Genomic DNA, 25,722 nt, shown 5'->3' on the forward strand with positions numbered 1-25,722 from the left:
CCCCTGTGGGGCACTTGGACCTGGACAAAGCTTTCCTCATAGGGCTGGAATTTGTGTGAATTCTGCATAAGTCCTCACACTGTAGTCATACCGCTTTTTAATGACATTCTTCCTCTTTCTGAGTCCTCAGTGGAGTGATCACTTTGGGCCCCAACCCAGGGTGGGGCCAGGCCTGCCGCAGCACTGTCACCGGGAACACAGGCAGAACCTCACTGGCCCAACCCTGGTGCTGCCCACACCCTGTGCTGTCCCATTCACACAGGGGTCCCTCTTATTGGGTCTTTCCATTACATTCAGCCATCTGGAAACAAGAGATGCAGCAGAAAAACACTTTCCTGGTACCCAGAAAGCAAGTTTCTCTAAATAGACTGTAAATACAAGTTTTCATATTGTTTAAAATGTATGCATGTGAGTCTTTTTTTTTTTGGTCTTTTAAAGACTCTCCTTTGCCTCGAACAAAGTTCACCTGGCTCCCTCCACTGGTTCTGAGGCTGGCGCTGCCTGGCCCCAAGACAACACTGTGACCCCACTGTTTCCACTGCATCCCCACCAGCTCAGTTTGCCAGTTTTAAAACAGAGACCATGCTCTTGTGTGTCCTTAGCCGGTGGACCCTCCCACCCGGGGCAGGAGCACAAGCAGCGAGGTGTGTGGCACATGCCCCAGCCCCAGCCCGCCCTGGGGAGGGACTCAGAAAGGAAATGGGTCTACCTGGAGCAGGTCGCTGAGGTCGAGGAGCATGTCTGCAAGAGGAGTCAAGGAGCATCTGCACCAGGCCCAGCGGCTCCAGCCACCTGACAAACCAGCAACAGGACCTTGTTGTGAATCTAAGCCCGGCATCCGGTCATGACAGAACAGTGAGGCGGCAGCATCAGGGCTGAGCAGACCTCCCGGGAGCCCCCTGTGAACCACGACCAGGACAGGGGAGCAGAGCGGGGCCCGGGACCTTCCACACGGTCCTCAGAGTGCACGCTGCCTGCACAGAGCAGCTCCCGCACCCCACGCGGGCCCTGCCCCATCAGGTGTCCACTGCACTGAAGGGTCGTCTGCCCGTGGCACAGCCCGGAAGTGCAAAGTGCACGACAACACTCACTCCACTCTGGGAGCATCCACTGAGCGCCTGCAGGGCAGTGTCCTCTCCTCAGGACTCGTGGTCCTGGGGGACAGACGCACAGACACTAGGCTACCCTTGGTGGCCAGCAGGCACCGCCACAGAGCTGGTGCTCAAGGGGACAGCTGTGGGGACTCTGGCATGGGACCTGTCCTCGCTCTCAGCAGATGACTAAACAGTAACCAGAATATGTCCTAAGTGATTCAAATTCAGCTGGACACATACACAAAAATACAAAACACAAGCGCTAAGCAGACTTGTCAAATGAAGTGAAAATTCATGTCATTCATGGGTCTGCTGTGGCTGTGAGAAGTAAGAAAGAAATCCCCTGGGCTGAATTAGAGCCCGACCAGGTGTCCCAAGGGAAATGCTGGACCCAACACTTCAAGGAGACAGGAAGTCCCTGATGCCACAGCCTCACACAAGCAGTGTCACGTGAGGTGGCGGGTGTCTGAACCGGTGTCAAAGGCCCCTGAATAAGAGGCACCCTGTCTCCCAGTCTCAGAGGGCACGCATGTCAGGCGAGCGCAGCCACGGGACAACAGAGCACACTCAGAGCCAGCCAACAAGCCAGTGAAAAGAACCAGGAAGAAAAGAAAGCCAAGTCAGGGGAAATGAAAGGAAGGCCACGCGCATAAAGGAGTGGAAACCACAACATCAGAAAGACAACATGGGGCTGGCCCGGTGGCACAGTGGTTAAGAGCGCACGTTCCACTTCTCGGCAGCCCAGGGTTCACCGGCTTGGATCCTGGGTGTGGACATGGCACCACTAGGCAAAGCCATGCTGTAGTAGGCGTCCCACATATAAAGTAGACGAAGATGGGCACGGATGTTAGCTCAGGGCCAGTCTTCCTCACCAAAAAGAGGAGGATTGGCAGTAGTTAACTCAGGGCTAATCTTCCTCAAAAAAAAACAAAACAAAGACAGACAACAGAAAAAAGGAAACCAGAAGGCTCCGCCCTGTGTGATTCCAGCAGGATGATGCTCTGGCAAAGGCCTAGCCATGGAGATGGAAGGACCCATGGGTGCCAGGGACGGGGGGGTGGGGGACAGGCGGAGCACAGGGCACTTTCAGGGCAGTGGAAATACTGTGTGCAAAACCACACAGTGGACACGGGGCCTTGTCTATTTGTCACACCCAGGGAACGTACACCACCAAGAGTCAGCCCTCATGTCAACTGTGGACTTCAGTTAATAATAACATATCAATGCTGGTCCTTCAACAGTAACAGACAGCACACTAACACCAGGTGTTAACAGGGACTCTTTGGGGAGAGGAGGAGCACATGGAACTCTGCACAATTTTCCTGTAAGCTGAAAACTGCTCGAAAAAATCAAATCTATTTTTAAAATAATAATAATAAAGGCCAAAAAAATGGGCAAAAGTTTTGAACAGATGCTTCATGATGAGAAGCAAAGAGCCATAAGCACATGAAATAAGACCTGCCCTTGTCAGCTGTCACAGAAACGTGAACTAAAGTGACACCCCCAACAGCACCGAATGTGGGCAAGGACGTGGATGGGCCCGGCTCACACCCTCTGCTGGCAGGCGCACACGGGACAGACATGCTGGGAAGACACTGCACATTTCTTGTAAAAACAAACATGCACCTGCCCTCTGACCAGCTTTCCCACTCTGAGCATTTACTCGCCAGCATGACTGCTCACAGGTTCCCACAACGGAGCCCTCCTCACACACACCACATGGCTGGATTGCGAAAGCATGCCATCAGGAAAGAGCATGCACCACATGCTTCCCTCTGGGATGGTCCAGAACAAGCAAAACTAATCCACGGGCATCATCAGAACAGTGGGTGCCCTGACCACAAGGGGCACGGGGAAGCTGCTGCAATGATGGTGTTGCTCTGTACCCTCATGGGACACCTGGCTGCACAGACGCACACATCTGTCAGAACTCACTGAATGGTATGAGGAAGACTTGTGCATTCCATCCTATGCCAATTTTACCTCAAAAGGAGAAAAGAACCATAAATAAATACTGAAATCTACTCAGTTAATGATCCGACCCTGAAGGGCTCGTGGGGAGTGGGCAGATGTCAGCAACTTACTTTGAAATGTGCCCAAAAAGCACCTGGCTGAGAGAGGGATGGTGGGGAGCGGTGAGAAGAGGGCGGAAAGAGGGCCCGCCAGGTGTGGACGCAAACTCCAGGCGGTGTGGGCCTGCAGCTTCTGTCAACTTTGCCAGGTGTCTGAGGTTTTTCATAGCACAATGATGGGGAAAGCGTGTATATTTTAAAAAGGAGATTGGAATTCAACTTTTAACTAAGTTAAAATGATTGCTCTCCTTGCGATGACGATGGCAGGGCCCCTGCTCCGATGTTCACTGGCTCTGCTAGGAAGCATTCCACAGGGGGTCTAGACAACTCAAGCTCCCCCTCCGAGCCCCGACAATCTGAATTACTTGCCTCCCTCAACAGGGCGTCCACACTCCCCTTCTGCCCCATCCTGGGCCAGAGCCTGTCAAGGCCCCTGGGGCCTGGCCCATGGGGGGTCCCCTAATTAATGGGAATTTGGGGATCTTCTGGTGGCTTCAAAAAGTCTTCTGTCCAGCACGGCCAGTGGGCCTGTCTCCTTCCCAGTAGCCTTTCTCTTTTGCTAAACAGCCTCTCCCAACCTTCTTGGCCCAGGGATACCAGCCCGCTGAAACTGCCGGGATGATGTAAAAGTTAAGTTAGCGGGGATGAGGCCTGTCTGAGGCCCTGGGAGTACTGAACACGGTGCTTGGGCATGAGCATGCCTGCTACGATGGCCTGGGGACTCTCTGCCCCCCTCCCGGTCCCTGCCACATTCTCATAGGTGGCACTTCTGCTCACTGAACACCGACTCTGAGGGCTGGTCCTAGAAGAGATGCATAAACACAAAGGCCAGTGACAGATAAAACACCTTCAGAAGATTCTAGACATTCTTGAGAGTCCAAACAAAGTAAAGCATGAGGGCACCCACAGACCTTCAACAGGTTCTGAGAAAGGGTGCAGGTGGTTTCAGGGGTCCACTCCACCATGCTAGAGTGGGGCAGGGACCGAGGCCACCTGCACCATCACCATGTTGCTTCTGGGAGAGCAATCACAGACTGGACCTGATTTCAAGTGTGGCTCCTTCTCGGTAAATGGAGAAGTTTACAGAGATTTAAATAAGGCAGAACTAAAGGTCAAAAAAGAACATGAAGTTTCTCTGCATGGCCTCACACATAAATGTTTCTTCAGGGTGCCCACATAGAGAAACTGCTCTTGCACGTCCAATCCAAAAGAGAGTCTGAAAGGTCATGCGTGTGCATGTAAGCCACTTGGAGCAGAAGAATGAACAGTGGGACCAGTGGGGCACCCACGATGTGAACCAGTTCCACCACTCCCAGGTCCCAGTGGGATGAGAGAGGGTGAGTTCCCGGACAACAGCGCCGTCAGCACCTGGGAGCAAAACCTCGAGCTTTGAGAGGGACCACCAGCCCAGCGCCCATCCATTGGCCAATGCCACACCCTCCTTCTGCAGGTCCCTCCCGCTCTGACCAATCTTTCCCGAGTGCGATTTGGCAGTTACGGGCCCCGCCCACAGCTCTGTTTAGAGCAGGAGCTGACAGCCACACCCTGCCAGGGACAACTCCGCCCCTGCCTACAGCACTCCTGCTGGCCAAGGGGAAGTCTCTGCTCCCTCACGCGCTGGGCCCGCTCTCTCACGCACTGGGCCTGCTCCCTGTACACACTGAGCACTTGTGGCAGAAGCTCTAAGAGCACTTGCCCTGAGGCCCCTGCACAGCACAACTCCTGCAAAAAGTACACAATTCGATACAACATTTGAAGGTGTAAAAGAGAGGTGGCCTCATGGGCTTGAGCCCTCCACCCTCCCCAGCTACCTGAGATGCAGCAGGCCTGGCAGAGGGCAGAATTAGGCCACACTCTGATGGAGCTTGGGTACAACCTGGAGAGGGTCACTCACCCCCAAGCTCGGGCAGCCTCAGCACCACGATGCCCTCAGACCCCGAAAATATCTTTCACAATGAAGACAAAATAAAGATGTTTTCAAATAAACAAAAGCTGAGAGAATTTTTTTTCCAGGAGACATACTAAAAAAAACTTTTATTATACTGAAAGAATGACCTCAGGTAAAAGCACAGAAAGACAGGAATGGAAAGGGTCAAATGGGGTCCACATGAGTGAAGCTGCCAGTTCCAGCACAATGGTAACCTGGGACACGTCTATGAGCTGGCTGAAGGTGGACCCGGCCAGTCAGGACACAGGGTGGCCTTTGGTAAGCACCACAGAGATCCTAAGAACAGGTAGGACCAAAAAGCTCGATGGGGTTTGTTCAAACACAACACTGATTTCTCTAAGGGGGCAGGGGTGGAGAGAACAAAGAAGAAACGAACAAGTAGAAAAAGAGTAAGATGCTAGAATTAAACCCAAATACATCAGTAAGTACATTAAATGTAAACAGACGAAATTCTCCAATAAAAAAGATTTTAAGAGTAGACCAAAAAACCCCACAATTATATGCTGCTTATAAGAAACACATCTTAAATATATCACGGAGGACTGAATTTTAAAAGCTGGAGAAATACCACATAAACTCTGAGCAAAAGAAAGCGGCAGGGTTACACTAAAACTAAACGCAGAATTTCAGGGAAAAGCGTTCATATTTCATCATGGTAAAAGAGTCATTTCCACTGGGAAGGCATCCAGTCGTGACTCTGTGTCCTCCCAGTAACACAGCTTCAGGATAGAATGGAAAACCGAGCAGACAGAAGGACAAACAGGCGCGTACACACGGGCAGTGGGGGGTTGCACCCTCTTCCTTCAGAACCAGCAAAGGGTGATCTGACACGAAGAACCAACCTGACCCAAGTGCCATTTAGAGAACGATCCACCCAACAGCTGCACGTGGCAGTTACCAAACAGGCCCTCTGCTGGGCTGGAAATCTGATCCCCACGCACTGGAAACAACCTAGCGAATGTCCCCAAGTACAGAGGAATTACACCAGAGGCTGGTAACACAAGATAACCGGAAACCCCAACTGTTGTCAAAATAAGCAATACATTGTAAATGACTCAGGGATCTTAGAAGTGATAAACAAATGAAAAGCACTAATATATACTGGAGTATACGAGGCAGCCATTCGGTTTAAAATTAATTCAGCTTGCCCTTGTTTTTCCAAAAGGGCCTGATGTGGCCTGTGGAGCATGCATTGTACATCTGCTGTAAACATTTACTATGTCCCAAAGACAAGAGTGATGCCCTTAAAGACAGGGATGTAATGTCCCCCCCAGTATGGGGGGAAAGATGTTTATTCCAGAAGGATAAGCATCTCCTCCTGGAAACTAAGGATTAATTACTGACCTGCTGTGCTCACCTTGTGACCACTGACCTGCCCACCACTGACCTGCTGTGCCAGTTAAGCACCTTGAGACGGAAGTAAAAGAGACTCCTGTCATATGTGATGTATGCTCTTTGACAGTATAGAACCACTCTGGACACCCCACTTCTTTGGTGCCCTTCCTGCCTTGGGGAAGGAAGGCCCCAGGCTAGTCCTCAAACCTGACTCATTATACACTCACCCCAATTTTGATCTATAGATTGATTATGGATTATTTGCACCAACAGAAGAAACAATCATGGAAATTAGAAAATATTCTGAACTGAATAATAAAAATATGACACATCAAACTGTGTGATGTAACTAAAACACGCCCAGAGAGAAAGTGAGAGTCTCAAATGCTTATATGAGGAAAACCAGAAAGACTAAAATCAAGAACCTAAGCATCTGTCTCAAGAAGCTGGAAAAACAGTAAAATAAACCCAAAGAAAATAGAAGGAAAGAAATAACAGAAAGAAAGTGATGAAACACAGAATCAATGTACAATAGAGACAAGCAACAAAGCAAAGTCTGGTCTTTAAGAAGCCTGACAGAGCGCTGGCGAGGACGGGAGAGACTGGAAGCTCGACGGGAAACGGCGCTGCTGCTCCAGAAAACAGGTGGCTGGGCGGAAGCCCATCCCTGAGGTACCACAGATGCTCCACCAATTTGCTGTTTTCCTGTCTCACTTGAGGGTGCTCGGCTCTCAGGGCTGTGAGCTTGTTCAGCAGAAGGAAGAGAATGCCTGCAGGGAGGCTGTGATCACCAGATCCACAGCCGGGGCTCAGCAGCCTTGAAACCCAGAAGTCACTGCCCAGGGGCCCGTCAGGACTGACCCCTTGTTTCCCCGAAGCTCCTCCTGCCGAGCCCCTCAGTCCCATAAACCCCCCGCTTCCTGTTCTTGGGGAGGTGGACGTGAGCGAACCCAGGCTCCTGCCTACACATTCTGGCCAATTTACACACATCTTTCTCCATCTCCACGCACCGATGCCTCAGTGTTTGGCTTCCTGCGTGTCATCAGGTGCAAGAACCTAAGATGAAGAGAACCTAAGATTAAGAGGGCCTCAAAGGTTAGACCTGGACGTACCAGGGCCTCACTGACGAACCCGTTTACGCGAAACATCAGAACAGGCAAAGACAGAAGGCAGCCCACCGAGTTCAGAGCTGGTGGCCTGAGAGACGGGCATGAGGGGCGGGCGGGCTTCCCTTCGAGGTGATGGAAATGTCCAGGCACTGCCTGTGGTGATGGCTGCACGATCTCGTGACTATAACTAAAACCACTGAACTGCACCTTTTAATGGGTGAATTGTATGGTATGTGAACTACATCTCGATAAAGCTGTCATCAAGAAGAAACCACTAACAAAACTGGTAACCCCCCTGCCAAACTGACCAAAGAAACAAAAAGGCAAAATTACCAACATAACACGAAAGAGGGGACTTCGCAACAATTGTTATGGACATTAAAAGGATAATAGGGAATGTTAAGAGTAGCTTTACACCAATACATTGGGTGTTTGAAATGATCTGAATGAAAGCCTTGCAAAATACAACTTACGAAAACTGGAACAAGAAGCAGAAAGTCTGGATAGTTCTACGTCTGTTAGAGAAGTTGAATCCCTAATTACGACCTTTCCACAAAGACAGCTAAAGGCCCAGATGGCTTCATGGCGATTTTCCCCAAACACTTAAAGAAGAAACGGTCCTGATCACCCCAGACTGCCCAGACACGGAGCATGAGGGGACACTCCCCCAGCAGTCGGGAGGCGAGTGTGACCATGACACACTGACTTGACAAAGACATTACAAGAAGAAAAACACAGACCAACCACACAACCCCTACACAAATATTATCAAAGAAAAGCCAGCAATATCTAAAAAGGGTGACGTGCCATGACCAAGTCCGAGTGAGCAAGGTTGGGTCAACCTTTAAAAAGCAGCCAGTGTGATTCACCTCAGTACACACGTGGAAACCCACGTGATGACCACACCAACACACACGGAAGATGCACTGTCCTTCCCGATAGAAGCTCGTGGCAGCTGAGAAAAAGGACCCACCCTCACCCTGACAAAGGGCATCGACAAAAACCTACAGCAGACATCTAAGGCGACGGGTCGAAAACCACCCTCCAGGGCCCACGAAGGAGCCAAGACACCACCCTCACCACTGTCACCACCACGTGGGCCGCCACAGGCCAAAGACAGATGGCAGGGGGACGGATCAGACGGAAGAACTAAAACTGGCAGCAGACACAACTATATGCGTTAAAAACAGAACAAGAGAATCCAAAGTTCAAGAAGTGAGCTTAAGAACTGAATTTTGTATTATTGGATATAACATCAGCATGCAAAACTCAATTGTAGTTCTACACATTAGCGACAAAACAAATCCTCAGGAACAAATCTAAGACAGGACGAGTAAGACCTCCTTGTCAAAGGTAAGGAAACATCCCTGAGGAAAAGTAAAGACCACCCAAAGAACTCAGGGACATTGAGTGACTGGAAGATTCAATATTGAGAAACTAATGGCAGGCAACAGGACATGCTAGAGCATACGAGGAAGCCATTTGGTGTAAAACCAATTTGGCCCGACCTTGTTTTTCCAAAAGGGGCTGACGTGGCCGTGGAGCACGACTGTATGTCTGCTTTAAGCATTTAGTACGTCCCCAAAACAAGAATGATGCCCTTTAAGAAAGAAGTAATTTCTCCCACACGGGCATTTCCTTAAGGATGAGCCTCTCTCCCCGGGCTAGGGACTGACTGCTGCGCCCACCTGTGACCACCCAGCTGGAGACCACAGACCTGCTACCTGCTGTGTCCCTCAACTGCTGTGTGAATCGCTGTGCCAGTGGGGCAATCTCCTGACTGTTGTAACAGGGACATTCCAATCACATGGGATGCAGGCTCTTTGACGGCATATAACCACGCTGTCCACCCCACTTCTTTGGAGTGCTCCATTCCTTTGTGAAAGGACTCTCCCGGGCTATCTGGTCCTCAGATCTGGCTCATAATAAACTCACCTCAATTTTGATTTATAAATTGGTTACAGATTATTTGCATCAACAATATTGTTAAAATGAATGTCAACTTCCCCAAATTGATCCATAAACCTCAATCAAAATCACAGAAAGATTTTTACAGAAATGGACAATCTGATTCAAAAATTTATACAGAAAAACAGAGGGCCAAGAATGGCCCAGACATCAGTGAGGCAGAACAGCTGGATGGAGTTCGAGGTCTCGTGGGTCTCATGCTACAGATCTCAAGACATATTATAAGCCATTGTTTTTCAAATACAGTCAGTCCTCCATATCCACAGTTCTACATCCTTGGATTCAACTAGCCACGGATGGAAAGGCCTGTAATGGCTGTGTCTGTACTGAACATGTACAGACTTTTCTTGTCATTATTCCCTAGACAATACAGTAGACCGCTATTTACACGGCACTTACACTGGATTAGGTATTATAAGTAGTCTAGAGATGGTTTAAAGTACACGGGAGGATGTGCGTAGATTGTACACAAATACCATGCCATTTTATATAAGGGCCTTGAGCATCCCAGGATTTGGGCATCCGGAGGGGTGAGGTAGGGAGTCCTGGAACCAACCTCGTGCGCAGACCGAGGCATGACTGCAGTCTGGTCTCGGCACAAGGACAGGCAAGCAGAGCAAGAGAAGGGGTCAGAGACACCAGCAACAGACCCACAGGTACTGGGTTGGCAACCGCGGCGCCAGAACTGTGCACTGAGAGGGAAGGTCTTCGACAGATGGCACCTGGTCACCAGAACACCCAGCGGGAAGAAGCAAACCCTGGCCCTTTCCTCACAACAGACACACAAACCAACTCCTCCAAAACCCTAAACTCCAGTGGGAAGGGTCAAACCAAAAGCTTCTAGGAGGGAGAGTATTTCCACAACTTAGGGCAGAGAAGGATTTCTTCAACGGGGTGCAAAAGCATTAACCATAAAGGAGAAGAGACAAATTGGACTTCATTAAAATTAAGAACTCAGCTCATCAAACGACGCCCCCCAGAGATGGAAGGCAGCCAGGAGGGGAGGCTCCTCCCGCACAGACACCCACCTTGCTCACGGTGCTGACGGCTGGATGCAGCGGCCGAGCAGAGCAGGACTGCTGGACCCCTGGGTGTGCACACGCCCAGCACCATGGGACCCCAGCAGGCAGCAGTTCCAGAGCTCCAGGGGCCCAGGCTCCAACAGCGGCTGCAGGCAGCCCTCTCCACTCAGACTGGCGTGGGTCTGAAACTGCAACTTCCTTCTGCCCGGTGATGCTGGGCACCTCTGACAGATGCTAACCAGCCATCCTGAGGCCTTCTCTCTCAACCCCATGCTCTCTGTGTGACACCATGACGATGGACACACATCATTACACATGTGCCAAACCCAAAGAATGTACAACTCCAAGAGTGAACCCCAAGATAAATCACAGGCTCTGGGCGATGACAACGTGCCAACAGAGGTTCTCCAGTTGTAACAATACCCCGCTCTGGTGGGAGATGTCGACACGGGCTGTGTCCCAGGGCAGGTGGCATATGGGAAATCGCTGCACCTTCCTCTCAATTTTGCTGTGAACCTAAAACTACTCTAAAAAATAAAGTCTATTTAAAAACATTTTTAACTCCTTGGTTGTCCTTGGGGAGGCGAGCAGAGGGGAACAGAAGAAAGCAGGTAAAGGTGACCTGGGAAGCCCGGTGGCAGGAGGAAGGAGGGTCCCCAACTGCGCTGTTCTTTGAGTAGGTGAGAAACAAGGTTCTCGGCTGAGCCTGAAGAGAGGGACATTCTGGAGGGGTGGCTGGAGGGGCAGAAGCTCAGACTCTGGAAGCCTACCCCAGCCCTGTGAACCAGAACCTGCTGTTAGCAAGCCCCCGGGGTGAGAAGGCACAGTCGGAAGCCGGGGAGAGGATGAGGGTCTGAAGGTAGCGGAGGGCAAGACGCAGCCAGTCGGCGTGGGAGTGCTCTGTGTGGCCCTGCGCTCCTGCCCAGGGCTCCCACAGGGGTGACAGGTCACAGGTGACAGCAGCTTCCTGGCTTCGATTCACTTGCTCACATACAGGCCGGCTGGCAGCTCGGCTAAAGCCCAGTAAACATCAAAGACTTAAAACCAGCTGTGGGCAAAAACACCTCCCACTGCTGTCTTTCACGACTGCACCAACAAACCTGGACACAGCTCTGCAGGAAACACGCTGGCCCGTGCACCTGCCTGTCAATGCTGCCCACCCTGGCCCAGGAACAGAAGGTCTGCAGAGCAACTCTCTTCCAAGCCTGCCCCCACATGTGCCAGACACCTCTGTGAGAGTGCAAGGCCTGGCACACCTGGGGGCGGGAGAGACGCTGGGGGCACTGCGGGCAGTCCGGGTCAGGAGAAGAGAGCGGGGCCTTTGCGTGTGCTCCAGGGGCTTGGGGTTCATGTAGAAGGCAGGCGGTGCCAGGACAGGGACTGCAGAGCCAAGCCAGGGGCGCAGGGAGGGCGGAGGGGCAGGAATGAGAGAGGAGTGGTGAGAGCCCAGGCGTGTCCATGATGAGTCTGGCGACTCTGTCTGGGTGAGGGAGGGATGGTGGTGCCAGCAACCAGAAGAGGACAGAAAGGACCGTGTCACAGCTGTACCCCCCAACCCTCCTCCCCAAAAGCGGCCATCCTGAGGCCTGCCCGGGGCGAGACTGCTGAGGGGACCCCACAGGCTGAGGGGCCAAGCGCTAGCCTCCCCACACCCCTGCTGTCTCGTCTTTAATAGCTTTACAAGGGGCCGGCCCTGTGGCATAGTGGTTAACTTTGAGTACTCTGGTTCAGTGGCCTGGGGTTCGCAGGTTCAGATCGCGGGCACAGACCTAGCATCACTCATCATGCCACGCTGTGGCAGCACGCCACAGAAAATAAAGGAAGACTAGCACAGATGTTAGCTCAGGGTCAGTTTTCCTCACCAAAAAAAAAAGCTTTACAAGGTCAAAGTTATGGCCACAAATTCACCTGCTCAAGGTATGCAGTTGAGTGGCTCTTAGTCTATTTACAGAGTGGTGCAACCATCACCACAATCTAATTTTAGAACATTTTTATCACCTCAGAAACAAACCCCAGCCCTTCAGCTATCACCTCCCCCAACCCCTGGGAACCACTGATGTGCTTTGTCTCAGGGGATTCGCCTGTTCTGGGCATTTCCTATAAAAGGAATCACACAACGCATGGCCTTCTGTGTCCGGCTTCCTTCACTGAATGTCATGTTTCCGAGGCTCACGCATGACCCTGTCCCTTTCTGTCGCTGAGTGACAGCCCACTGTGTGGACACGCCCACTATGCTACCCCAACCATTGGCGGGGGACGTGTGGCTGCAAGAGGAGGTGCGGCTCTGAATACAAACGTCACGCACAAGTGTGTGTGTGGACGTCTGGGTGCCTTTCTCACAGACGGGAGGAGTGGGCCTGTCGGCCAGGGGTACCTCTGACTTGTCCACGGGGGCTATGCCACTCTCCCATCCACCCAGGGAGTGCAGGGCACCACACTGCTCTTTCCACTTGGTCAGCGGGCCTGGCCAGCTGGTGGACACCCTCATGGCGAGGTTCCCCCCACTCCTCCCCACAGAAGCATCTGCTCTGACCTGCCGGGAGTGAGGGGGCTCCAGTGGGGGCAGAAGCAGCTCGCTCCCTGCTGCCCCAGCCACATTTCCTGAGCCAGTCTGCACACCTGTGCCCTGCTCCCCGACGGCCCCAGTGGCTCCTGTGAACTCTCAGGAGGCTCTGCGTGCCCTCCCCGCGTGCCCTCCCTCTGGCAGGACGCAGTCCTCCTTAGAGCCAGGTGGGGCAGGCCTCTGCTGTTCCGGGACGCCCCTGGGCGCTCAGAGCACACAGAAAGGCCAGGCAGTGGCTGACACAAGCCCAGGCAGTGCGACCCTGGCAGAGGAAGGGCTGTGACGGGGGCCAGCGGTGGGCTCTCTGTTAACTTGCGTCTTGGACATCAGCCCTTAAAGCATACATGTGCTTTAGACACTTTTATGCTAAAATGATAAATTTCAAGATTTTAAAGACATCTTAATGAAACACTCTGATACTGAGGGTCGCCACACGCCCACCCAGGCACACAGTCCCAGGACCCTCCCAGTACTCCCCGCTTAAACAGCAGGAGACAGCCAGGGCCTCCTGCCAGCAAGGAAAGCCTGTGACAGAGACCAACAGACCACGGGAGAAGAGAGCTCAAAGACGATGGCTGCTTCCTACAAGAGCTGAGAAAACACCACATCCAGGCACAACGGGATTTCACAAAAAGGAAGTATTCAGAGAACACAAAGAGTTCTTCAAATTAAAAACATGAAAGCAGAAACGAAGACCTCGTTCAAAGATGAGGTTTAGGCCCTCTCCCAAAGCTAGAGGTGAAACCGTGCAGAAGAGGAAGGAAAAGACAGGCGGCAGGTGGGTGGGGCAGCAGAATGAACAGACGCAGAGGGAGAAAGCAGGGTGGCTCAGGAGGCTGTGCAGGAGGCTGCAGATGGAAGGGCTGTGCATCCTCAGCACGGCAAGACGGAGCGAGAACAGACAGAGGCGCCACAGGCCCCCGAGAACAGCCCACCCGTCAGACGCAGGATGGGGGATCAGGGCACCGAACTGCTCGACGGGAATGCGGGAGGCACCGCCTTCCAAATTCTGGGAAACCGATCTGCAACCTGGAACTCCGCCAGGCTTTCCCTAAGAGTGCGGGCGGAAGGAAGACCATCTTCAGATGTTCTCAAGTGCCCATTCTCAGCAAGCCACTGGAAGACATGGGGCCAGGAGCAGGGTCCCACACACCAGAGGTGACAGGAGCCCCAGAGTGACAGGAAAAGAGACACAAGAAAGCACAGACAGCAGATGGCCAAAGCGGAGGGACCAGAAAGCCCTGGAAGGATTTCTTCAGGAAGATGCAATGGACAGAATTCTGGATGCATGTGAATCCAGGGCAGTGGGGAGCGCAGGCCACACTCATGATGCAAGCACAGCCATTTAAGCACAAGAAGAGGGCAGACCACAGTCATCTCTGAGAAGGGGAGGCTGGCGGATGGCAGGGAGGCCAGCAGGCCTCTGCACAGCCACCCACCCACACCACAGGACACCGGCCTGGCTACAACCGGACAACCACAGGAAGATGCTGCAGAGCGGCCGGTAGAGCGCCCACCCCATCCTCCCCAAGGGCCGAGGAGGAATGGGCACCCCGCTCCCCAGCTCCTCACTCGGTAGACGGCCACCTCGAGTCCAGAAAGCCCTGCACGCATCCTGACAGTTAACCCAACGGGTGCCTCTATTAAACACAAACACCGAGTTACTGTGATGACCAGCCACACTGGAGGGGGCCAACCAAGAGCCAAGACAGGGTCCTCCGGGAGGCCCCGAACCAAAGGATACGCGGTGTGCCTTCCGTCCGGCACACTAGGTAGAGGCAGGCCGCGATCACGTGGGCCATTTTCCGGCCGCGGGTCAGGTGCTTGCTCACGGCCATCTTGAAGAAGTTGAAGGCTGTGTCCAGGCAGTGTTGGTTCAGCTGCAGCTGGTTCCCCAGGTGATGGATCTGACGCCTCCCTAGGACACAACATGAAACGTTACCGCGGATTCCCAACTGTTGGTTAACTGACAACTTGTTAAAAATAAAATAAAAGTGTCACATGACTGCCTCAGCAATTCACGATTAAGAATAGAGATTTGCCCTTTTCCGTCCTGAGGAAGATTCGCCCTTAGTTAACATCCATGCCAACCTTCTTCTATTTTGCATGTGGGCTGCCAGCACAGCATGGCCGCTAACAGAGCACTGTAGGTCCAGGCCCAGGAACCAAACCAGGGCTGCCAAAGCGGAGCACGCCAAACTTAACCACTAGGCCACCAGGGCTGGCCCTCCTTTTATATTTTTAAGTTCACTCCTTGTATGTGTTCCAGTAAAATTTCACGTACGGACACTGGGTGCGAATTTCCTACAATTTTCAGGTGCCACACGAAACTCTCTCCTCCACGTCGAATGGCGTTAGTTCCAAGCCCGGGTGGGCGTGGGCAGCATGGTACGTGTCTCTCTCGAGGCCTCCTGAGCTCAGGGTGTCCGGAAAGGGCTCTGTCTGGGCTGGCCGGCCTGCTGCCACTCCCCACCACCGAGCAATGTCTCACAGACACAGCCTCCGGCCAGGAGACAAGACTCCGTGGGCCTGTGTGGAAAGGCCCCCTCTCCCGGGCTGAGTGCCCTAGGCTCCGCCTCCTGCTCCAACAGCCAGGGGCTGGGTCACACCCGCCTCAGCCTTCCCTGCAGGGCCCCATCTGCTGTGGCCAGCTGGCGACCCCGCCAGCCTCTCCTCCAAGAGCCACTGCCTGGCCAGGTTCCAGGCTCGGAGAAGATGGCACTGCTCCAGCCTACTGTGTGCCATCCTAGGAAGCGCACGTGCCACACCAGGCCTTCTGGTGAGGAGGGGCACGGGACCCCTGGGGGACCAAGATGTCAACTGACCCCAGCAAACAATCACACACCCCCTTCCTGGAGCAAGCCCATCCCACAAGCGATAGGCCTAAAAGACAGCAGCAGGAGAAGCAGCAGACCTGCGACCCGCACAAAGGAGAGGCACCGTGGGCCATCTGGTGCACAGCACAGAACCAGCCCAGAGGCCACAGCAGAAACACCAGTGAGGCCTGGAGTCAACGGTCGTTCCCAGCGCGCTCTGGGTCCCCTTGCACCCAACACCTCCATCTGCTGTGTCAGCACGGTGGGCAGGCAGACCCCTCAGCGACTCGCAGTTCCCCTTGGCGTCCTCTCTCTTCTGACAAAGGCACCTTAGGCCAGGCAGGGAAGGAAGCCAGGGACCCCCACTTCACCCACAGAGAGCTAAGCGCCAATTCCCCTGCTATCTTTGACAAGGGTGTGGGCTGGGCAGGCAAGGGCTGCACAGTCTCTTCCAGTCTGGTCTGTCTCACAGTCTGGCCCACCTGCCCCACATACACCTCACAATGCCCACTGGCCAAAGATGGGCACCCAGGGAGGCAGCGCCCCGAAGAACTGGCAGCCAGCGTGTGGACTGGCAGCTAGGGCACGAACCTCACTACACCCAAGGGACCTGGTGGTCAGCACACCCACAGAGCTCCCCTCCCGCTGCAGTCCTGATCCCTCGAGCAGCCCCTGGGGGCTGCCCGGAGCCCATGCAGCTCTGAGGCCTCCAGGTGGGCTGAACTGACGCCGGATCAGGGTCACCGTCCCCAGAGCCAAGGTCTGGGCAGAGCCCAACCAACTCGACAGAAAGACAACAGAGCCGATCACCGCCTCCCCATTAGCACCGCACGCTCAGCACGTCAGACAGACGAACACAGTCACCCGCTGCCCAGCGAGGCTCTGACGGGACACCCACCGACGCTGGGCGCTCGCTCCCCACCAGCACTCTGCTGCATGTTTGAGAATTCCCGCCACACAAGGAGAGAGACAGGTGGCCCTGGAGGGCGCTGACTCAAGGCTGGCCCCCATCCCAACCCCCAAACACAGAGGCTGGGTTCCCCGGAGGCTTGAGGGGCTGGGAATTATCGCAGTAAGTTATTTTACAGTATCTTTATTAGACTATAATTCACAAACTGCAAATTTACCCACTTAAAGTGTACAATTCCATGGTTCTAGTATATTCAGAGCTGTGCAACCATTACCATGATTTAGCACATTTTCATCACCGCAGAAAGAAACCCTGTACCCATTAGCAGTTACCCCCATGTCCCCGCAGTCATGCTGGTTCAGTAAGCACAACTGCGGACTGAACAAGTCATATGACACAGGTATTTGTAAAGTTTTTAAACGTACTAAGATGTTACTAATAAACAGAAGTTTACGTAGAACCAATCCCTAAGTAACTAACCATAGCTGACTCTCCTTGGGCTTCCTCCCAATAAATGAGGGCCAGAAGTAAATGCACTAGCACAGAGGTGCCTGCGGAATTCTGACACTTTGTCAAAACAAGGCATGCCTTTTCATTTGAGAGGTGGCTGAACAGCATCCTTCCAGGACCATGGCATCAGCACAGCGAGTGTGAAAATGAACACAGGCAGTGCTCAGCAGAGCAAGCGCCTCTGGGAATGTGGGGAAGGAGGGATCTACCTCACGTTGCTCAAGAATCTGCAGACCCTCTGATCCACACAAAAGCCCCCAAGCCATAGGGCCCCCCAGCAAGCCTCCCCCAGGCCAGGAGGGCCTGCACGATGCCACCCAGGCAATGCTGCTGGCCTGGCCCAGAGACTCGGGTATACTAGCAGGGCCACACATCACACCTGTCCCCGCTTGGCTGCACGGGAGACGACACTCCTGTGATCTGACCGGGGCCAGCCAGAGCCGTCAGGGGCCCTGCATGAGCTGCAGAAGTAAGGGGTTCAACTTCAGACTCACATTCATATCAATGTGAACAAACAACCACAAATCATCCAACCTCTGTGAGAAACAGCAACGGGACGGCAGAAAAACCCCAAGCTCGACCAGCAGACTGCTAAGAGAAGACAGCTTTCAGAGCCCCAGCACATCCTCAAAATGTCAGAAAAGACATCAATTCATAGAAAAGCATAAATGGGCTGTAATGAAAAAGACACAGTCCTTGAAAATTAAAAATATGATCACTAAACTTTTTTTAAAATTCAAAAATAACGAACAGCAGAGTGGGCACAGATGAAGATTTAAAAAGTGAGCTAGGAGCTGGAGGAAGGGGTCCTCCCAGCCACAACTCCACAGAAGGCCGCTGGGACCCGGGGGGAGACATGCAGCCGCCCCTGCAGACTCCCCCTCCGCGGGCACAGCTTCTAGGCGAGAAGGACTCTCAGAAAGAAAGAGGGCACTCATAAAGATGAAGGAACACCACAGGAAGAAATAAAAATCCACATCGTGTGGACTTGATAACGAGCTTCCAAACAGAGTGTAAACCGACAGAGCTGACAGCGAAGGCCCCATGCTGCCTACTGGAGAGTAAATTCCGAAGACGAATGGTGAAGGAGTGTGGGGACCACACGGTGGCACCAGGACAAGACGGCTGCAGGGGAGGTCAGCTGATGGGCACCAGGAGCGGAGGCAGAGCTTTAAGGAGAAACAGGGCAACTGCAGAGCCGCGGTGTCTCCTACAACACCGCCAGTGACCACACACGTTAACACCACCCAGGACAGATGCAGTTCCTCCCAGTCTGAGCGCAGGCTGGACCAAGTGACTTGTTTCGAAGGAACAGAGGAAATACAGGTGGCCTTTCATGGAGAAGCCTGGCAGTGACCAAGGCCAACATCCCGTGACAAGTCACGTGACTTCAGGTACATCTTGATATGGGGCAAAGAGAAGGGCGCCCCACCTATGTGGGATCCCCAACAGACAGCCGAGGGACCTTGCACGCAGTACCTGCCCAGGACTCTCAAATGTGTCCAGGTTGGGAGAAGGTGCCACAGACGGAGGAGGCTATGGAATATGAGGCTCCATGCAGCCTGGCATCCTGGACAGGGCCCTGGACTGGGAGGGCACCCCAGGCGGCAGGAGCATCAGTGGTCCTGCGCCATGTCCCGTCCGGCTCTGCTCACTGTGCAGGTCGTGGAGGTACCTGTGGTGGGGAGGGCTGGGAGCACTCAGGCCCTCTCTGCAACCCTGCTAGACGGCCACATGTGTTTCCCCATAAAACGTTTAAAAACCCCACAGCACTAAAAGTCCAAAGAGCTCTCTCAAAACTTGTAGGTTACAGCTAGACCAAAGATTAGAGAAATGTGCAGTTTTAAATGCAGATATGAGAAAAAGAACGCTTGAAAAAGTGATGGAAGCTTCCAACTTGAGAAGCTGAAAAAGAACACAAAAGTAAACAGAAAATGTTGAACAAAGGGGATGACCCAGAGCAGCACCCAACCAAACAGAATGGGAGAGCCCAGGGCAGACCCACACAGCCACACCAACGCCAGGGGGCCAACACGGGCGCCCGGCTGATACACCGCAGGGCAGACCCACACAGCCACACCAACACTGGGGGATCAACACGGGCGCCAGGCTTATACACCACAGGGCAGACCCACACAGCCACACCAACACTGGAGGATCAACACGGGCGCCAGGCTCATACACCACAGGGCAGACCCACACAGCCACACCGACGCCAGGGGGTCAACACGGGCGCCAGGCTCATACACCGCAGCAGGATCAGTGTAGAAACAAGGGGTGAAGTGCAAACTGCCAGGGTGAGGAACAAAGAGGAGACACCAACACATGAGAAGAGGACACTATGAATGACTCTGGGACAACAAAGTTGAACTGGAATTATGGAGACAAACAACAAGGAGAAAAGTACACCTCACCAAAACTGACAAGAGGAGACAGAAAATCCAAATGGTCCTGTTAAAATTCTACCAAAAATATTATATCTATAATTAACATCATCTCACAAAGAAAACTCAAGGCCCAGATGGCTTTGCTAGTAAATTCTACCACACATTTAAGGAAGAAACTGGTAAGTCACACACTGGCTCTTACAGAGAACAGAGAAAGACTAAAGGATTTATTCCAGCAATGAAAGATGAATTTAACAGTCACAAAATCAATCAGTGAAATTCATCACATTAACAAAATAAACAGGAAAAAAACATAATCGTTTCAATAGATACAAAGAAGCATGTGACAAAATGCTAACATCATTCTTAACACGGGGGGATATCAACCACGCTCACATGAGGGTCAAGAACCAACCGAGGACATCCCCCTGCCACTCTCTTCAACATCATGGTGCAGCTTACGCAACAGAGCAACACAAAATGAAACAGAGCCCTGAAGATAAAGGACACCTATAAGATAGGAAAGGGAGAAGCAATAATACCTATTTGCTGGCTGCATGACTGGTAACGAAGAAGAAAAGAATCTACAGATTATTAGATTTCATGAGGAAATGGAGCAATTCCCTACAAATTCATCTACAGATTCAATGTAAACCCAACCAAAATCTAGGCAAGTTTTCTTCTGGAAACCAACAAGCTGATTCTAACATTCATTTTGAAATACAAAGGAGCTAGAATAGCCCAAACAATCTTGAGGAACACCAGAGCCAGAGAACTCACACTACCGATTTTTACTGTAACACCACAGTATTGAGACAACATAGCACTGGCCTCAGGAGGGACAGACAGACAGACAGCACATAGAGCAGATCTGTGGTGTCACACCACTCATCCATATGTGGTCAGGTGATGGACGACAAATGGACCAGAGCAGTGTGCTGGGGAAAGGCTGGTCTATTTGATAAATGGTGCTGGAACAACTGGATGCTGAAAAACAAAACCCCGACCCCCACTTCACACCATATATAAAAAACTGACTTGAGGGAGATCACAAACCAAATGCAAAACAAAAACAATAAAGCTTTCTCGATAAAAACAAAGGACAGCATCTCCAGACCTCGGGATGGACAAGAAGTTCTTAAATAAGTCACAAAAAACCCTAACCATAAAAAAACAGTATATTGAGACTTCATTAAAGTTAAGAAATTTCTATTTGTCAAAAAACAACATTAAGGGGGCCAGCCCCATGGCCGAGTGGTTAAAGTTCAGTGAGCTCCACTTTGGCTGCCCAGGTTCACGGCTTTGGATCCTGGGCACGGACCTACACCACTCGTCAAGCCACACTGGGGTGGTATCCCACAGACAAAACAAAGGAAGACTGGCACAGATGTCAGCTCAGTGATAATCTTCCTCAAGCAAAAAGAGGAAGATTGGTGGTGGATGTTAGCTCAGGGTGAATCTTCCTCAGCAAAAAAAAAAGACAACATTAAGAAGCAAAAAGACAGGGGCTGGCCTGGTGGCACAGCAGTTAGATGTGCACATTCTGCTTCGGCGGCCCAAGGTTCACCAGTTCGGATCCTGGGTGCGGACATGGCACCGCTTGGCAAGCCATGCTGTGGCAGGCGTCCCACATATAAAGTAGAGGAAGATGGGAATGGATGTTAGCTCAGAGCCAGTCTTCCTCAGCAAAAAGAGGAGGATTGGAGAGTGACGTCAGCAACATGGCAGAGTAAGCAGTTTTATTGTCTCTCCCCCTTCGAACTACAATTAATTGGACATTCATCAGTCAACAAAGGATATACACACAGCATCTCAGGACACCTGAGAGACCCGTGCCACTATACATCAGAAGGTGGACGGACTTCTCCCTGGGTGGAGGTGGAGATAAGTGAAAACTCTCCGACCCCCAGACAGCCTAGTACCTGCACGCGACTTTCTACCAGTGGACATTCTCATAGCATCACCACGACATCAAGGGCGGGCATGTCACGCATCAGCAGACCAACAGTGTAAACGGGGATGACAGCCCTACCTAAGCCCTCCACGACTGCCCCTAAGCCCAGCAGGAAAATCCACGGTCCCACAGCAGCCGTGGGGAAAGCCTCTACTTGGCATTAGTGGAGAGGCCCCAGGGCAGGAGGATCCCGGGTGGTACAGCAGCCCACCAGCTGTCTCTGATTCATGGTCTCCTGCTGTGGCCCAGAGGAGGGAAGGGAAACCCAGTGAGCCCGTGTAAGTGGGCTGGGGCAGGTTGGAGCCCCAGCAAGCCTGCTCCGCAGTCCAGGGGGAAAATCCACGGTCCCACAGCAGCCGCAGGGAAAGCCTCTGGGGAGGCTACTGGAGAGACCCCATCCAGCAATCACAAGGCTGGAAGGCCCTGAGACAGAAGTAGCACAGCTGGGTGAGCTAACCACAGACTGCAGAAGATACCCATAGCTCTGCTGCGGCCCACAGTGGACAACTGAGGTCTTGTGGGCCCTGACGGTGACAGAGCTGCGAATCTAGGTGAACCTGTCCCTGGCTGCTGTGAAATACCATAACACCACTGCAGACCCTAAGGAGGGAGCGCATCTAGGTGGTCTGTGACAGTCGGCACCAGCAGCCTGAGGCCACCCCCCGCGATTGTCCCCACAGCTGACAAGAGACCCCACAGGACCACTGTGACCATGAGGAGGGGCCCAGGTCCGGTCAGCAACAGCTGACAGGGTTCCTGGTCGGTGCAGATTAAACAGCTGCTCCCTCCCCCGCAACACTCCAGTACAAGCAAGTGGAAGCAGTAAGTAAACTCTATCTCTCTGTGGAGGCACAAATCCACGCCATTAAGCAGTATGAAAAAATACATTAAATCTCTGGAACAGAAAAAAAATGACAAATACCCAGAAAACAATCCCAAAGACACTGAAATCTATAACCTAAATGACAATAAATTCAAAATAGCCATCATTAAAAAACTCAGTGAGTTAAAAGAGAATACAGATAGACAACTCAACGAGTTCAGGAGCCATGTCACAAAAGAGCTTGAGACTATAAATAAGAACCAATCAGAAACATTGGAAATGAAGAACACAATGGAGGAGTTTAAGAAAAATCTGGACTCTCTGAACAGTAGGGTTGATAATATGGAAGACAGAATTAGAAATCTGGAGGATAGGAATATAGAAATGCTGCAGATAGAGGAGGAGAGAGAACTAAGACTAAAAAGAAATGAAGAAACTCTCCAAGAAATATCTGACTCAATTAGGAAATGCAACATAAGAATTATAGGTATCCCAGAGGGAGAAGAGAAGGAGAAGGGGGCAAAAAGCCTGTTCAAAGAAATAATGGCTGAGAACTTCCCAAATCTGGGGAGAGAGATGGAACTCCATGTGACAGAAGCTAATAGATCTCCAAACTTTATCAATGGAAAAAGACCAACCCCAAGGCACATAGTAGTGAAGCTTGCAATAGTCAACGACAAAGAGAAAATACTAAGGGCAGCAAGGCGAAGAAAATAACCTACAAAGGAACCCCCATAAGGCTTCCAGCAGATTTCTCAGCAGATCCTTCACAAGCTAGAAGAGAGTGGAATGATATATTCAAAACTCTGAAGGACAAAAACTTGCAGCCAAAAATACTCTATCCAGAGAAAATATCCTTCAAATATGATGGAGAAATAAAAACTTTCCCAGATAAACAAAAGTTAAAGGAGTTCATTGCCACAAGACCTCCCCTACAAGAAATGCTCAGGAAAACCCTCATACCTGAAAAATCAAAAAAAGGAACGGGGCTACAAAACCCAGATCAAAGGAAATAAGTAGAAGGACGATAACAGAAAGTAGCAGCTCTCCGCCAGAACAGATTAGCAAAAGTTAAATATAACATTAAAGATAAAAGGAAAGGAATAAATATAACCTTGTTGTTTTAACCATAAACTCACAACACAAGAAGGAAGAAAAAAAAAATCTGACAATAACAACCTAGAAGGGGAAGAGGAAAGGGATGGAACATCTTAATCTAAGGAAACAAGAGGCTATCAGATAATGGACTATCTCATCTATGAGATGTTTTCTACAAACCACATGGTAACCACTAAACAAATAACAAGAATAAAGACACAAATTACAAATAAGAAGAAAGCAAATATAGAAAACTACCTACCTGAATTGGTAGTCCAAAAATCATGGGACGAGAAACAAAGGAAATGCAAGAGAATCGGAAAACAAGTGATAAAATGGCAGTGTTAGGCCCCCACATTTCAATAATCACTCTAAATGTAAATGGATTGAACTCGCCAATCAAAAGACACAGAGTGGCAGGATGGATTAAAGAACAAGACTCAACAATATGCGCCTCCAGAAAACACACTTCAGCCCCAAACACAGACTCAGAGTGAAGGGATGGAAGACGATACTCCAAGCTAATAATGAACATAAGAAGGCAGGTGTTGCCATACTTATATCAGACAAAGCAGACTTCAAAGCAAAACAGATAAAGAAAGACAAAGAGAGGCAGTTTATAATGATAAAAGAGACACTCCACCAAGATGACATAACACTTATAAATATATACACGCACCCAACACAGGAGCACCAAAATATGTAAAGCAACTATTAACAAAACTGAAAGAAGACATCAACAACAATACAATAATAGTAGGGGACCTCAACACCCCATTAGCACCAATGGACAGAACATCCAGACAGAAAGTCAACAAGGAAATTACAGAATTAAATGAAAAATTAGACCAGATGGACTTAAGAGATATATATACAACACTCCATCCAAAACCAGCAGGTTACACATTCTTCTCAAGTGCGCATGGAACATTCTCAAGGATAGACCATATCTTGGGAAACAAAGCAAGCATCAATAAATTCAAGAGGGTTGAAATAATAGAAAGCATCTTTTCCGATCATAATGCTATAAAACTAGAAATCAACTACATGAATAAAGCTGGGAAAGGGGCAAAAATGTGGAGACTGAACAACATGCTACTGAACAAACAATGGATTATTGAAGAAATTAAAGAAGAAATCAAATATTATCTGGAGACAAATGAAAATGAAAATACGCCATACCAACTCATTTGGGACACAGCAAAAGCGGTCCTAAGAGGGAAATTCATTGCAATACAGGCTCACCTCAAAAGACAAGAAAAATCTCAGATAAGCAATCTCAAATGACACCTAACAGAATTAGAAAAAGAAGAACAAACAAAGCCCCAAGTCAGTAGAAGGAGGGAAATGATAAAAATTAGAGTAGAAATAAATGAAACTGAAACAAAAAAGACAGTAGAAAGGATCAATGAAGCAAACAGTTGGTTCTTTGAAAAAATAAACAAAATTGCCAAACCCTTAGCCAGACTCACTAAGAAAAAAAGAGAGAAGACTCAAATAAATAAAATTAGAAATGAGAGAGGAGAAATCACAACGGATACCACAGAAATACAAAAGATCATGAGAGAATACTATGAAAAACTATCTGCTAACAAATTTGACAACCTAGAAGAAATGGACAAATTCTTAGACTTTTACAACCTCCCAAAACTGAAGCAGGAAGAAATAGAGAATCTGAATAGACCAATCACAAGTAAAGAACTTGAAACAGTAATCAAAAACCTCCCCAAAAATAAAAGTCCAGGACCAGACAGCTTCTCTGGAGAATTCTACCAAACATTCAAAGAAGATTTAATAGCTATCCTTCTCAAACTATTCCAGAAAACTGAGGAAGATGGAGCACTTCCTAACACATTCTATGAAGCCAACATCACCCTGATCCCAAAATCTGACAAGGACAACACAAAGAGGGAAACTACAGGCCAATATCACTGATGAACATAGATGTAAAAATCCTCAACAAAATTTTGGCAAACCAAATACAGCAATACATCAAAAAGATTATACACCATAACCAAGTGGGATTTATACCAGGGACACAGGAATGGTTCAACATCCACCAGTCAGTCAACGTGATATACCACATTAACAAAATGAGAAACAAAAACCACAT

The 25,722-nt window shown here is 50.5% G+C and overlaps 1 protein-coding gene across 3 annotated transcripts in view; it reads right to left on the reverse strand.

Annotated features, from left to right (window-relative positions):
• Nucleotides 1-25,722, reverse strand: part of BRF1 (BRF1 general transcription factor IIIB subunit) — a 71,752-nt gene that overhangs the window by 27,562 nt on the left and 18,468 nt on the right. For 2 of the 3 annotated variants that reach the window (XM_044774425.2, XM_044774427.2), the window contains exons 3-4: nt 14,856-15,029; nt 710-741 (exon numbers count right to left, since the gene is read on the reverse strand). In XM_044774425.2, coding sequence (XP_044630360.2) covers nt 710-741; nt 14,856-15,029 — 206 coding nt within the window. Of the gene's footprint in view, nt 1-709; nt 793-14,855; nt 15,030-25,722 lie in introns of all 3 variants that reach the window. The other variant, XM_044774428.2, reaches the window with a different exon arrangement.

The sequence above is a fragment of the Equus asinus genome, chromosome 7 (genome assembly GCF_041296235.1).
Source record: "Equus asinus isolate D_3611 breed Donkey chromosome 7, EquAss-T2T_v2, whole genome shotgun sequence".
Classification (NCBI taxonomy): Eukaryota; Metazoa; Chordata; class Mammalia; order Perissodactyla; family Equidae; genus Equus; species Equus asinus.